General features: G+C 44.0%; 1 protein-coding gene across 1 annotated transcript in view; it reads right to left on the bottom strand.

Annotated features, from left to right (window-relative positions):
* Positions 1-15,668, bottom strand: part of CUBN (cubilin) — a 1,372,460-nt gene that overhangs the window by 79,806 nt on the left and 1,276,986 nt on the right. Inside the window, exons 63-64 of the mRNA XM_086941783.1 lie at positions 2,078-2,225; positions 1,806-1,978 (exon numbers count right to left, since the gene is read on the bottom strand). Coding sequence (XP_086797909.1) covers positions 1,806-1,978; positions 2,078-2,225 — 321 coding nt within the window. The remainder of the gene's footprint in view (positions 1-1,805; positions 1,979-2,077; positions 2,226-15,668) is intronic.

The raw sequence follows: 15,668 nt of genomic DNA, 5'->3' as shown, positions 1-15,668 counted from the left end.
AAGTTAATGTTTTGTATGGGATTTATAAAGCACCGGAATCACCCACATAGGGGTATCTCCGCGCAGCAGAGCAAACAAGAGACAGGTCAGGCACAATCAGTCCCGGAATAATTTAGTCATCAGGAGTTTCCTGAATCAAAGAAGACTGAGGCATTTGTGCAGGTCCTAGGGCAGAGTATTCCAATATTTCGGAGCAAGGTAGGTAAAAGTATTGCCTTCTATTCGTAATTTACTGTAGTGGGGTACCACAAGCAACCCTTTACCTTGGGATCTAAGAAGTCTGCTCGGATGGTAAAATGTAAATCTATCTGCCAGTTAGCTAGGACTCACATCATATTGAGCCTTATGGGCGAGGCAGTAGAGTTTAAACTTGATTCTCTGGTGAATAGAAAGCCAGTGAAGCTGTCTCAGCAGAGACTGGGAGGAGGTACGAGGCGGCATTTTGAGACCCAGATGTGCAGCAACATTCTGGACTATCTGTAATCTATTTGAGAGGGATTCTTTTGCTGATGCTAAAACAGTATTACAGTAATGAAGTCGACCAATGACCAGGGCTTGAATCAGGGTTCTTCGTACTGATAAAGGCAGCCACTGGAACACTCTGTGCAAACGACTCAGAGTGTGGTAGGAGGCCCCTGAGGTGGCCATGACTTGGTCTCTCAAAGGTAGGGAATTATCCAATCGGACCCCTAATTTTTTTGCCATTAGTGATGGGGTAGGAGGGTGGCCTAACATAGCAGGCCATCCGTTTGGAGACCAAGTTGTTTGAGCAGAGCCAAACAACAGGATTTCAGTCTTAGCCACAGTCAGCTGGAGGAAATTTCCTGTTATCCAACCAGAAACGACTTGCATCCCCTTAGCAAAGCGATGTTCAACTAGTTCTGTATCTTTGTCAAAGGATAAAAGCAGTTGTGTGTCTTCTGCATTAGAGTATGTAGTAAATCCACATTCCCTAATAATCTTGGCAATGGGGGGCCACATATACATTGAACAAGGTAGGACTCATACTAGAGCCCTGAGGCACCCCTTAGTAAGCTTCAAGGTATGGGAACGAAAGGGGCCTAGGTTAATCGTTCTCCGGAGTAAGAAGCTGTCCCTCAATGTAGCTGCCTGTTCCAGGTCTCCCATTTTTCATTTGCAGGAAGCAAGCCTTGCAGTAATCACTGCACTTCTTCCTATCTTGGCTAAGGCTTACAACACAGCCAATTTATGTTATCTTTTTCATGCCTTCTCATCTGGTAAAATTTGCATTGCCCATTTTATGACCACCTGTAATCTTGCAATAAAATATTCTGCCTGGGTTAAGGTCAAGGGAAGCTAATCACATCATATGCCTATCTGTTTAGGTGACCTTTGTCTTCCTTCAATTAGTTTACATAGTTCAATAGCACAGATGTATTCCATAAAGGCAATGGTGAGCAGGCTGTTACAAAGGGATACACACCAGGCAACACAAATTTACATAGCAGTCCTTAGGAAATGTAAAATACATAGTAAATTGAGATCCATCAAATGGGAAGAGGGATATTTTACATGCATAGCAAAGAGAGATAGAAAAAGAGAGGAAGAATAATGGGTTGCGATATAAAGAGATTGTTTATGGCAGCATGGGTCTGCCTCATTTAGTGATCCCATTACCCATAGTTGCTAGTTAAGGTATATTGGATTCAGAGATCTACAGTTTAACAGAGAGTGTGGTTAGCTTGGATACGTATTGCACAAAGCGGAGTGGATTAATATCTTTTGTAAATGTATTCAATCTTGTTCTCTCGGGTAATACAAAGTAATGTATTCATTTTTCTTACCTCTAAAAAGTCAGCACAGGAGAACTCCAAATGGAAAGCATTGAAAAATAGAGAAATTGAGTGGTTCTGCGGTGCCCTCAGAACCGTGGTACAATCCAGCCTGTTCGGATAGGAAGCTGGCCAGCCAGGACTTTTCAGGTAGCCAAATGTCTGGTTGTATTCTCTACTGCAACCTTTAAAATAAATTAAACAAAACCATGCATTCAATTTACCCATCTATATGGTGAGACTCTGAACTTTATCTATTTATAAGAAAAGGCCTCTGTGCTTACCTGCAACTTGATATGTTAAGCTGAGTCCATTGCCACTCAGATATTCCTCTGATCGGAAAATGACTTTTGCTGTACGGTCATAAGAGTAAAATACAGGAATGGGTAACATTTCTGTGCCACAGAATCGATGGACTTGTCCTTTGTCACCCTGCAATGAGATGTGAAAAGACATATAACTTTTTTATGTAACCATTTGCTAACAAACTGTCTCACTTTAGCAAGCATATAGTAAATACATCTGGAAGGCAAACTGCAATCTATGGTTGCTGGGTTGAATGAGTGGTAATCCACGCTGCTGAATTTCTAATTACATTCATACATCCCTCTGACTGAGCACCACAAAAGAAGAAGATTTGGCAATTACATCTAGCTGGAGTAGTGTGGAAGTCTTGTCGAAGCATCAGGATGGGGACCAAAGCATCAAGGTACTCATTATGACAGGCCCTAAGTTCCAAATGTGGATGGTAACTGTTAGCGGATGAGGTCCCTCATGATACTGTAGATCTGTATGTTTGACTTACAGAGTGGGAAACTCGTGGAGAATGAGAAATTACCAGGTGCGGCTCCTACGCTAAGGCGGAGTAGTGTCGCCCGCTGCCTTTCAGCACAGCAAAAAAGTAAAAGTAAAATGATAATAATGCAATGTTATTATCATTTATTTTTCTGTACTGGGGCAGTTTTGTGGGGTGGGGCTATGCTGCTCCGGGGGAAAGGGTGGTGGCACCCTCCTAAGTGCGCATGAATGTTTGACTGGCCTTCTGGGGCAGCCAAACATTCATGCGCACTATGCATGTTCTCCACCCAGGCTTTACAGCCTGGGTGGAGAACATTCCTAGGCTCCCATTCCCCATCTGAGCGCAGAACCACAGCACTCAGATCAATCACAACGCTGAATTGTAATGCTGTGATTGGCTTCGGGGAGCCTATCCTGCTTCCTGTGGGAACAGAAACCAGGAAGAGAGGCGGTGACTGACCAGCCGCCGGCTGGCAGGTAAGTGTTCTTTTTTTATTTTTATGTACTCTCCCCAAACCCCCCCCGACCCCTCCCTCCGGCCCCACTACTGCTTCGCGGGAGCAGTCGCAACTAGAAATTACAGGGGGGAAACAGACCTAGAATTACTGATTCAATTGTAATTGTTTATTACGTCAGGGATTCTCAAGTTTTAGCCTATCATTCCCATTAAATCTGCACCCGAAAAGTTAAAAAGGGAGTGAAAATAATACACCCTACACTGAGCGCTTAGAATAAAGTCTTGTGTTGTGAAGAGCAACATACATTAACATCCAGGCCCTCCAGTCAACCACAACACTGTCATTTCCATGTCTGCCTTCAAATGTACTCTCAATATTCACTTCTTCAACTAATGGCAACCTCAACTATTCATGAACTGCAGAGCCACAAGACATTCTGGTAGCCATGGAAGCATATCAGCCATATAGGCTCTGAATGCCTAAGCTAAATTATGGGAGGAAAAATGATTCAATGGTCCTTTACCATCAAAGCATGGCGCACCATTTTAGAAGCAGGGTACAGAGTTTGAAACAGCCATAGCCAGGTTTGAAAAGACATTTCAAAGATGTATTTCACAGGTTTGTCAGATAGCCTATAATTAAAGTCAGTATAAGATTTTTACAGTAGTGTCACTTTGTTGGCCTTCTGCAGATAATTAAAATATTTTTCAGGTGTTAATGCAGCATACTCTTTACATTATTAGAGTGAGAGAGAGTACTCTTTATTGTGCCAGTTAATAAAAATTGGTACAATAAACACAAAATAAAAGCACACAATATTACACAATGTAAGAATACTTTATAACTACAGGTAATAACAAGGTTAACAAAAATGACCATGATGTTTTGATACCAAAAAAAGAAGAACGTGAGACATTGGGTCCTGCCCGCGTGAGCGAGTGTTAGCCCCCCAACACATCCTCCCAACCCTCCCAATTACACTCGGGTGTGCCGTCTTTGTATGGTGATATGCTAAATGTTTGCACATTTGTACTTAGACATTAAGTTCAAGAATCTTTACAAGTTAAATTTCCCTGAGTTAAAAACATTGGCTTCAGTACTGTGCGGTGTGAAGTTAAAAACACTGAGCAGCAAGATGGAGCAGTGCTTCGTGCCTGTAATCACAGAACCTATAGATCTGAGGCCTAGTTGGCTCTGTTCTAATCAAGTGACAGAGCCATTAACCTGGGCTTGTTTTGCTTAAAGCATCTTTCAAATAGGGCTGCATTTTTTTTTGTTTTATAGGAGCTAGCAGTTATGTGGGCCGGAGATGAGTACTGACAGGGGCGTAGCTAGAGCTTGTGGCCCCCGGGGCTATCCCTTAGATTGCCGCCAGGGGGGGGGGGGGGGGGGGCAGATAGGGGGGGGGAGTGCTCTGGGGAAAAAGGACGGCGAGCACTTGAAAGAGGTCCGAGAGACATGTAGTATTACCGCTAACAGCAATTATTTTCTTACTTTTGGTCCAGCCGCACTTCCGGCTCAGCTGGGAGACAGGGTGGTGTGCTTGGGTATAAAAGTTCCTGCATGAGACTCGTGTACCTTGACATCAGGACATCAGGAACTGTATTTAATGTAGACCGCTCAGTGGGCTATTACTTTTGCGACAGAGATCATTTTCTTACTTGTGGTTCAGCCGCACCTGCGGCTGAGCGGGAAGACAGGATGACAGACTTAGACATGGGTGTAAAAGCCCCTGCTCAATAGTTACTTGTCTAGTAGCAGTTTTGACTCCATAAAATTGTGCATATAGGGTTAAAATGCATGCTGCAAAGATCAGCTGCTTTGCACCTGTTTCTGGTATTTATAGGTTTCGTTCGTCTTTATTGAGTGATTTTGCCCATGAGAAAGTGTCACTCCTCATAGCTGCCAAGGTTTCAGGTTGCTATGAGTGACATTTTCTTAATTTCTGTGTAATTATGAGTGACATTCCAACGACTATGAGTGACACTTTCCCGCAAGAAAAATGAAGCAGTTAAGACGATAGAATCATACAAATGTCAGAAATTACACTCATTTGAGCATAGCTGCCAATGTTTCAGATTGCTTATGTGTGAAATTTCATAGATTCAGTGGATTTACAAAACGAAAGACATTTAACAACTGAATGTATGACAGTTAGAGCTACAATTTCTTGCGGCCAAAATCATGCAATGAAGTCCATGAAAACAGACACATTTCGGAAATCACACTGATTTGAGCAATAAGAAAGTCCAACTCAGTAGCATGTGCTTTTAACACCATCGATGCTAGTGTTATTTTCCTCCTGTGCTCAGCTTTTGGTTTTCCCACTGTTCATGACGAGCTCAGCTCGTCATGAGTGTATGGAGGTGTACATCATGACGAGCTGAGCTCGTCATGAGCGTCGAAGGAGTTAAAGCAATTGTTTAATTTTTAAATAATCAGCACCCACCACCCCAACCTCAGCTTCAGGTGTGGCTGAACCACAAAAATCAAAGGGTTCTCTGTGACAAAAGAATGAACCCACTGAGCTATCTACATATAATACCGTTCATTACAATACAATATGCTGGTAACTTTATTTGCAGTATGCATATAAACTCTCTGCTCTACTTAATAGTGAGCAAAAACAGCCATGAGACAAAAGTGTGACACAGACAGCTCTCCAGCACGGATATTAATCATCTGCCTTATCTCTGACTAAGCAAGTCTCATGCTGCTTGTAGTACCACTGCCAAGCAAAGATATTAAACCCTTTAACTAAACTAGCAGTTTTGATGATTTATTAGTGCAGACAAAACTCGGAGACGGCCTGCATTTACAGCACAGAGAACTTTAGTGTACCCATTTACAAGGCGCTATGCTGTGCTGGAGTCCCCTCGCCATTTTCTTAATCAACATTTTGAATTTCAGGAGCGGATTATTAAATTAATATCTGACTTACCTGGTGTGGACTCTTGATAGAATGATCCACTGAGAGGAGCTGCCTGCGTGTCACAGCAAGATCGTTAGCCTGTCTCTTAGGAGTCAGACAGCGAGCACTGTATCCTCAATCTGTGCCACCTGCTCTCACTACGAGACTCATGCTTGCATGGTGAGTCCTTGCATGGTGAGTCCGGGGCACTAGTGGGCTCTGACTGCCTGGGCAGGGCACAGGAACAGGATAGTGTTGAGGTCATGAGGTGAACAGGTGATGATCGATTCTCGAAAACCGGCTGGCGGCTGCAGAGGAACAGCAATTAATTCCTCGGTGCCTTGGGGCCCGGTTGGCGGGCAGAAAATTGAAACATCCTGTTACAGTCTTGGACAACGGAAGGAAGACCTGATAACACCCAGGAACTTCTACAAAAGTAGGTATGGCGCTAGTTTATAGTAAATAGCTTCTTTGGCATTAGAAAGCCTTCGTTCCAAAGACCAATTAATGCAGTAGCTGCGTCTCCTCAATCCTTTGTCCCTGCACCGACCCGACCCTCCCGTTGAGAGAGAGAGAGAGAGAAGCTGTCACACCAGCCAGCCTTCTTTGAAAGTATGGAAAATGTGTGAATGAGCCGCCATTGCCCTCCCACTTTATACATTTATATTATAAAAAACAATGCGCTGCACTTTCCACTACCTGGAAGTGCTGCGCTTTAGAAATCGCACTTAGGCTTAACAGAGAGCAATTTTAACACCGTGCGCAGGAATAATGTTAAGGGGGTGCTTCTATAGCGCACGGCTACTCCGAGGAGTGTCCCGGCGCTGTAAGAGCCTCAGCAAGTCCAGAGACGAAAAAAGACGGACGAGTGACAGAAGCATAGATCCGCAGGCACTGTTATTGCAGGAAGAGGAATGTCTTCAGGTCTTTTCTGAAAGCAGAAGATTGGAGCTGGATCTCAAAGAGAAAGGGAGATCGTTCCATAGCTGCGGGGCGAGGAATTTAAAAGAGCGCCCACTACAGCGAGCACGACGGATCATGGGAGTGGCTGCCTTGGCTTGAGAGGAAGAGAGCAAGGATCTGGCTGGAGAATAGAAGCAGACCCATTTCTGAAGATAGCGGGCACCCATACCATGCAAAGCTTTAAATGCAATGGTCAGGGCCTTAAAGATGATACGCTTCTTCATGAGGAGCCAGTGGAGAGTCTTGAGAAGCTCACTGGCCCTTGCTCTCCTGGGGAGGCCGAAGATGGCACGGGCCGCCGAGTTCTGTACCACCTGAAGACGCGATAGGAGGTAATTAGGAAGACCAAGGTGGAGAACGTTGGAATAGTCCAGCCTGGAGCCGATCAGGGCCTGGACAGTGATCTTCCTGTGTTCCAGGGACGAAAGCGGCAGGAACTTCCTCAGCATCTTTAAAGTGGAAAAGCATTTGCTGACTAATCCTGACACTTGGGCCCCAAAGGAGAGACCGTTATCAATCTGAATACCCAGGTTTTTTGCAGCCCCTGAGTCGCCAGTAGGGGGGAACATGGCTGCCGGCCACCAGTCTTTCCATTCGGAGTCGGCAGTGCAGCCAAAGAAAAGAACCTCGGATTTATCGGAGTTGCACTTGAGACTGTGCCGACTAAACCAGTCAAACACAGCCCCAAGGCAGCCCCAGATGGAGGCCCCGTCGAAGTCCTGTCCCCTGTCACAAGTGAACAGGAGTTGAGTGTCGGCAGCGTACGACACGATCTGAGCCCCAAAACTCTCCGCAAGTGCCGCCAGAGGGGTCATGTAGATGTTAAAGAGTGAGGGGCTCAGATTTGAGCCCTGCGGCACTCCGACCTCCAGAGGCGGCATTGCGGCAGAGAAAGGTGGAGCCCAGATCGTTTGCTGCCGGCCAGTGAGGAAGGACCTGAACCATCTGAACACCGTCCCCCTTAGACCAATCTCCCAGAGTCTGGATAGGAGGCGGTCATGGGGGACGGTGTCAAAGGCCGCCGATAGGTCAAGCATCACCAGCATAGCTTTTCCTTCCCTGTCCATGGTCTCTCTGATCATCTCCGTGACCTCGAGCAAAGCTGTTTCAGTGCTCAAATTTGAGCGAAAACCAGACTGGGATCTATGCAAGATGTCATGGGACTCCAAAAAGTGGGACAGGGTGGAATGGACATGTTTTTCAGCCACTTTCGCCAAAGCTGGCAAAAGGGAGATGGGTCTATAATTGAGATGAAGATCCGGGTTCAAGTTAGCCTTCTTCAAAAGGGGCAGAATGAGGGCCTGCTTCCAAGCTTGGGGTACTACACCAGTGTTGAATGAGAGGTTAAGAATAGGATTAAAAAGATGATTAAGGGTAGGGGCCATGCGTGCCAAAAATATGGCAGGGCACGGGTCAAGAGGGGAACCAGATTTTAATTTGGAGAGCAGGTCAAGGGAGGACTGAAGGGACAGTGGAGGGAAGCTCCAGAGAAAGGGAGTGGTCGGTGTCTGTGAAGGGTCAGGAAAACTTAAAAAGGGGGGGGGATCCTGGGTAGTGGTTCCAAAAGAGACCTGGATAGTCCTAATTTTATTAGTAAAGAAATTGGCCAATTTGATGATCCAGGGCTCAGAATGAGTCAGTTTGGGAGTGACCCAAGGAGGGGAGATGAAATCTTTAACTATTTTAAAGATTTCTTTACAAGAGTTGGAAGCACCATCAATTTTGCCTGCCAGGTAAGATTTTTTGCAAGCTGCAATATCATGATGATAGTCCCTGATCAATGCCCTATAGGTTTCTTTGGCGCTGGTGTCATAAAATTTAAGACAGGTCCGTTTGGCTTGTTTGCATTGTCGACGTTTGGCGGCCAATGCCGGCGAGAACCAAGGGGCAGAAGATCTCACTGAGCGAGGCTTAGGCGGAACAGGGGGGGCAAGGATGGCCAGTTGTTGCGTCAGCCAATCCTGTAGGAGATCGAGGTCGATAGCAAGCGATCCTGCCAATGGGCAAGGGTGAGTCTCGAGGGACTTGGCCAAGATGGCTGGAGAAATATTTTCAAAAGCCCTAGAAGGAAGCGCATCGCGCCAGTGGCCATTAGCAGCTTTCTTAGTAATGCGGGGGATCTCAAAGTCTGCTAAAAAGTGGTCTGACCACAATACAGGGGCGAGGGAGGTGAGGACGATAGGGACAGTGGAAAAGATTTGATCTAAAATGTGTCCTTTGCAGTGAGTAGGAAGGCTGAGGTACGGCAAGAGCTGAAGGGCAGAAGTGATGTCTTTAAGTTTAATACTGTCTGGGTCGTCCACCTTATCCATATGGATATTGAAGTCGCCCAACAACAGACAATGGTCAGATCTAAGGCACAATGTAGAGATCAGTGCGTGGAGTTCTTCAAGGAAGGTGCTGAGGTTCCATGACAATTGTAAGTGGTGTTTTCGCCCCGCACGAATATGGTCGAGTCTGGTATCTATGAACCGCAAATGACGAGTTTAGTGGGTGTACGCGTTTTCGCTGTGCTAGCCTAAACCGTTCGTTTGTTTCGTGGGTTTCTTCATCTGAACCCACGGGTTCCATTTTAGATACGGCATCCATTTTGTCTCTTGCCCTCAAGTAGCCAGTGAACGGACGCTGTCCGCTTCGCGACCCTGGGATTCCCAAACTCTTGCGGAAGACACGTGTTCCTTTGAGGGTGTCTTTATGATGAGGGGGATGACACTGTAAGGCAGATGGCCCCGCTCGAGGCTCATCTTGCCGTGCCGGTCTATTGTCTCAGTTGTGCATTCATTAGGCACGTCTCCTTTGATGCCTGCAACTCGTGTTTCCTGATACCACCCCTTTTACACCCTCTTCGATCTGTTCACTGTCCTCGTCTTCCTCTGCACCTGTTTCTGTCTCTTCCTTGATTCGTTTTACAGCCGAACGGAATGTACTAATGGTGGGAAGATGTACTTTTACAGTTGGGAACTGCCAAATGCTACTGTAATTATGTTCCGGGCCCTGAATACATGAAAGCGACCCCCTATGACCTTTACTGTGGGAACCAGGTTGTAATCTTTTGTTCACCATGTTATCCTATGCCCAAAAACTGTATAAGAAGAGCGATCCACAGATACAATTTGAAGCAGACTCCTCGAACTTGCACGTGTTGTACTTCTTGTGACTTCTGTGTTCCCTGCAGTAATAAACCTCGAATCTTTGACGCCGAAGGAAGTGTCCCGTGTCTCTGTCATTTGTACGCCGGAACAGGTTACCCACAAAGGTTTTAGGTGTTATCCCTGGCACCTCTGGGTCTTAGAAAAACCCAGTCCTTCAGTTGGCGCCCAACGTGGGGCTGCATCAGCGGTACCGGTCCAAAGCCCGACGATCGTGAGGAACTTCGTGTGAAATCTCCGAGGGAAGGTGCAGCCCCCTTCATTGATCCTGTTGTCGAAACAAGTGGCCCGACGACTTTTCCCGCGAAGATCCCCGCCTCCTGACGGCTGCGACGGACTGCTGCCCTGACTGTAGACCTGTTTTGGCGCCTGGCGTAGACCTTGGTACAGCGAGACGATTGACGGGCCTTCCTGGTGACGCCACTGATCTTTGAGTTAAGTATTTGTGGGTCGCTCCCAGAGTCCTTTGTTGTTGTGGGTGCTTAGTCGTTGCATGGTTCCATTGCATTTGTGGTTCTTGGTATTTTGTTCTTTGTTGTGCTATTTGACGTCTGCAGTCGCCAAAAACCGAGGGTTTTTGCTCTTTTGCAGGGACACTGTAATCATATAACCCTTGACGTTTGTGAAACTCGGTTAGTGTGCGCGATGCCTAGCCGTAGTACTTTGTTCAGTTGCTTCAGAGGTTGTGGTGCGGATTCCCGGCTGGAGGACTCGTGTCCGATACCTCTGGTTGGAACTCCAACTTACGAATTATATAGTCGACATGGTTTGGGTCCAATTGCATTCAATGAGTGTTCGGTTCGCTACACGAAAAAAGACGGTGTCCTTAGTTGGCCACCTCATGGTAGTTTTGAGGCCCCGATTTTAGATAATCTTGAAGCTAAATTGTTCCAAAGAAAAGCAAGGCCGGCCATGTTTGATTCCTTTCGGTTGTGGCGTAAAGAAGCCAAGCAGAAAGAAATCAAGCAGCTTAAACGTGATAAGAGAGAAGGGATCGTTACAACGGTGAGAAATGCAGAGCAGTTTCAGCGAGATAAGGAGGAGAAGGAAAAGGAAGTTTTCGATAGATTGCAGCGTATGACAGTGGATAAGTGTTACCCCGCTTTACCGACGGGTACGGATACGAAGGGAGAGGAAGTAGTAGAGGACCCTTTGTTGTCCTATCTATTAAATCCGCAGTTCCTGTGGCTCCTCCTGTTCCTCAACCTGTTCCTGTTCCTGTTCCTCAACCTGTTCCTGTTCCACAACCTGCTCCTGCTCCTCTACCTGCTCCTGTTCCTACTGCTCCTCTGTCTATACCTTCTCAAGCTGTTGTTCCCGCTACTTCTGCTTTTGTAGCTACTCCTACTGCTCCTGCTGCTCCTGTCTTTAGCCCTCATGTTGTTGCTCCCGTACTTTACTCCTCTTCTCCGTCTGTTCGCAGACGCATTCCTAACACTGTTGCTAATCTTTATTCTCCTTTTGGACCGATTTTTGGGTCTGATGAATCTGATGCTCCCCAACGACGGAGTCAGCTTCCTGGCGGTAGGGAACGCGATACGCTAATCAATATGGCGCGTAATTGGATTAGGTATCCCCTTAAAAATCCTCCGCGCACAATTGTTGACACTTTCTCTCAATTCAATGTGCCAACACAGAGATTTGTGTTTGACGAAATGTGCAAATTCTTACGTGAAGCAATATCTAATGATGAGGTCAACGAAGTACCGGTTGACGTAACTGAACTTCAGCTTCAGTTTGCGAGTGGTATACTCGTGGGTAGCAATGTTCGACGTGCTCTCGAGCATCTTCTATCTTTTCGTCCTACTGTGATACCCCGAGCACTGTTTAAAGACGAAACTGAGGAGTGGATGGCTACGCCTGGTCAGTATCCCATGCGCGAAGTTCCACCAGTGTGTATGCCAGGCGACGCTAATGCTGTTCCAATTGTCCCGCCACATTTTCAGAGAGTGTGGATACATCTTCCGTGAAAACGATCAGAAGTCTTGCAGGTGAAGCAATCTTTGCCTGACCCTCGCAAAAATCCTGCAGGGTACTATAAGGAATTGGGTACACAGACAAAATATCGATTATTAAATATCGATATACAAAAATATCGAAAGTTTAAATATCGATGGGACAAAATATCGAAGGTAAGTAATATCGACAGTCTTAATATCGATATTAGTATGATATCAGTAATATCGAAGTTTTAAATATCGATGTCAATAATATCGAAATAAATAACTTCGATGTTACTAATATCAATTTTTAAATAAATTTAGTGTATATTATATTGTATTTATTATGTTTTATTATTTATTTTTAATGTAATTTAATTAAATATTGTCTTTTACTTCTGTAGCGGGTTGTGGGTTTATAGGGGAATAGGGTGGGAAGTAATTTAATTATGTTAAATTAATTATTAATTAGTAGGAATTATTAATTAACTAATTGAGAAATAATTTTTAATTAATTTTAATTAATTGATTAATTGATAAATATGTTCTGTAGCGGGTTATGGGTTTATAGGGGAATAGGGTGGGAAGTAATTTAATAATAATTAATTAATTAATATATGTTTGTACATATTTTAATTAATAATTAATTGGTAATTAATTTATATTAATTAGTTAATTAATTAATATAATTTTGTACATATTTATAATTATTAATTAGTTGGTAATTAATTAATATTAATTATTTAATTACATTAATTATAGTAATTTATATATATATACATTTTTGTTATTCTTAATTAATTAATTGGGAAAAATAATAATAATTATTAAATTAAATTAATTACAGCTAATGTGCTAATATATTTACTTTATTGTTATTGTTAATTAATAATTAATTGGAAATTAAATAATATTAATTAATTTTGGGTAAAGGAGTATTTTTAGGGTTCAGGGTCAGTTTTTAGTTTTTGGGTAAAGGGGTATTTTTAGTGTTCAGGGTCAGTTTTCAGTTTTTGGGTAAAGGGGTATTTTTAGGGTTCAGGGTCAGTTTTCAGTTTTTGGGTAAAGGGGTATTTTTAGGGTTCAGGGTCAGTTTTCAGTTCATGGGTAAAGGGGTATTTTTAGGGTTCAGGGTCAGTTTTCAGTTCATGGGTAAAGGGGTATTTTTAGGGTTCAGGGTCAGTTTTCAGTTTTTGGGTAAAGGGGTATTTTTAGGGTTCAGGGTCAGTTTTCAGTTTTTGGCTAAAGGGGTATTTTTAGGGTTCGGGGTCAGTTTTCAGTTTTTGGGTAAAGGGGTATTTTTAGGGTTCAGGGTCAGTTTTGGATTTTTGGGGTACAGGGATATTTTTAGGGTTCAGGGTCAGTTTTGGGTTTTTGGGGTACAGGTGTACAGGGTAAAAACAAAAAAATAATACATAAAATCAATTAAATACCATTAAATAAAAAAATGTACATTAAATTATTAAGTGTTTTATTTATTTTAAATGTATATGTATTATTTTTAATTTTGTTTTAATATTTTTATTTAATGTTTGTAAAATTATATGTATTTTAAAATTATTTTTACATTATTATTAATACATTTTAAAAAACGATATTTTTAATTCCGATATTTTTGTACTACGATATTTTTTTTTCGATATTTTTGTACTTACCTTTATGAAGATAGGATTCCGATATTTTTGATGTCGATATTTTTGTTCCGATATTTAAGTAGTTCGATATTCTGTCTGTCGATATTATGTCAGACATTCAAGGAATTGTCGCAGCTAGTGGATGCTACGATAATGAATCTTGCCGACATCGATATGCTGTTTGGCAATGTCGTACCGCAACCGGTATGGGCAAAGATTAGTCAGGAAGATCATGCAGCAGAATTAGGTGGTGACTGGGCTGCACTTCTTGCCGCGGATGCCTTGCAAGTTGGTGGGGCTAAGCCTGAACAGTTGATTACGGCTTTGCCTCAGAGAATATTTACTCTTATGAAAACGCTTATGCCAGCTATGAAAGTAAACTGGGACAAATTGTCCGCTTGCAAACAAAAGAAGGATGAGAGTGTCTCTGATTTCTTTACAAGATTTGAGGAGGCATTCATTGATCATAGTGGTCAAGATTTGGGTACTGAGGGAGGTCAGAGATTGTTCGTCGACAAAGTTGTGTCGAATTTGTTGCCGGACCTAAGCAACAAATTAAAGAATTCAGAGAGTGCGTGGGCTGTTTCCACTTCTGCTCAGATATTGGCTACGGCCTAATATTATGAGAATAGAGAGAAAGAGGAAAGTGATCGTGCGGACAAAAAGACGAAAGAGCTCAAAACAAAAGTGTTGTTGCAACAAGCGTATCCTCCGCGTTCGAATCAGAATGACTCGCAGCAGCGGAACCGATCGCAGTCTCAGTCAAACAGGTCGCAATCACGAAATGACTCCTCTTCGCAGAGATCTATGCTGGGGTACAATCAGTGTGCCTATTGTAGGGGTGAGGGTCATTTGAAATTCGATTGTCCAGTTTTGCGTGATCGAAATAGTGGTAATTCATCTAGAGGAGGCCGTAGTGGTCCTCAACAGGCCTCATGAGGTAGAGGTCGCGGTGTTCAAAATGATCGTTCTAACAATTCTTCTGATTCTAATAATTGTTTCGATCACCATGGATCGTCGCAAGGCATATCCGCACAGTACAATGTGGACGATTATTACGTCGATCAGGGCACTGACGACAGTAATTACTAAGACAGCCATAGACAAGGAGAGGGAGTAGTATCAGTTCCGGTTCATCAGAGAGGGCCTTACGTCGCAGTTGCCACCTCGGGCGTAGTTGAGCCTTTTCTGTTGGACACTGGTGCAGCGAAAAGTTCCATCATGCATTCGAAACTCCCTGGCGCAACTTTGTCTGGCTTAACAAATGTTTCCGTTGGATTCTCCGGCGCCCCTGTTAGCAATCCGGTTTCTCGCCCTTTGCCCCTTACAATTGGGCCTCGTGAGCTGCAAGCTCCTTTGATTTTGACTACTGGTTGTGGTGAAAATCTTTTGGGCCTGGATTTGCTGAAACGTCTGTATGCGACTTTGTATTGTTCTCCTGCGGGAGTGAAACTTACATTGGGTGAGAGAGTTATCTCGCCTATGTACTTGTCCATCGATAAGCTTCCACCGGAATTGAGTTCTCTTCCTGCATCTTTGTGGGCAACAGGTCCCAATGACGTGGGCCTGCTTGACATCTCCCCTTATGTTGTTCACTTGAAATCTAATGTGCGTTTGCCACGTATTCCCCAGTATCGTATCTCCCTTGATGGTGAGCGAGTGCTGTTAGCGATCATCTACGAGTTGATCGAAAAAGATGTTATCGAGGAGACTCGGGGAAACATGTGTAATAGCCCTGTGCTGCCCATTCTGAAACGCACTGGTCCATCTAAGCCTCCTGTTTATCGTTTTGTCATCGATTTACGGGAGGTGAATAAAATTGTGATTCCTCAGTTCCCTGTGGTGCCCGACATTACGGCTTTACTGACTCTGATTCCAGCCTCTGCATCCTGGTTCTCAGTGATCGATCTGAAGAATGCTTTCTTTAGCATTCCGATTGCTGAGGAGAGTGGGGACCTTTTCAGTTTCTCTCTAGGTGGCCGCAGCTTTAGGTTTAAACGCGCTCCTCAGGGCTACTGTGAG

This window comes from Lissotriton vulgaris, chromosome 10 (assembly GCF_964263255.1).
Source record: "Lissotriton vulgaris chromosome 10, aLisVul1.2, whole genome shotgun sequence".
Classification (NCBI taxonomy): Eukaryota; Metazoa; Chordata; class Amphibia; order Caudata; family Salamandridae; genus Lissotriton; species Lissotriton vulgaris.
Note: the sequence above shows the minus strand (reverse complement) of the source record. Positions and strands in the feature narration are given on the sequence as shown.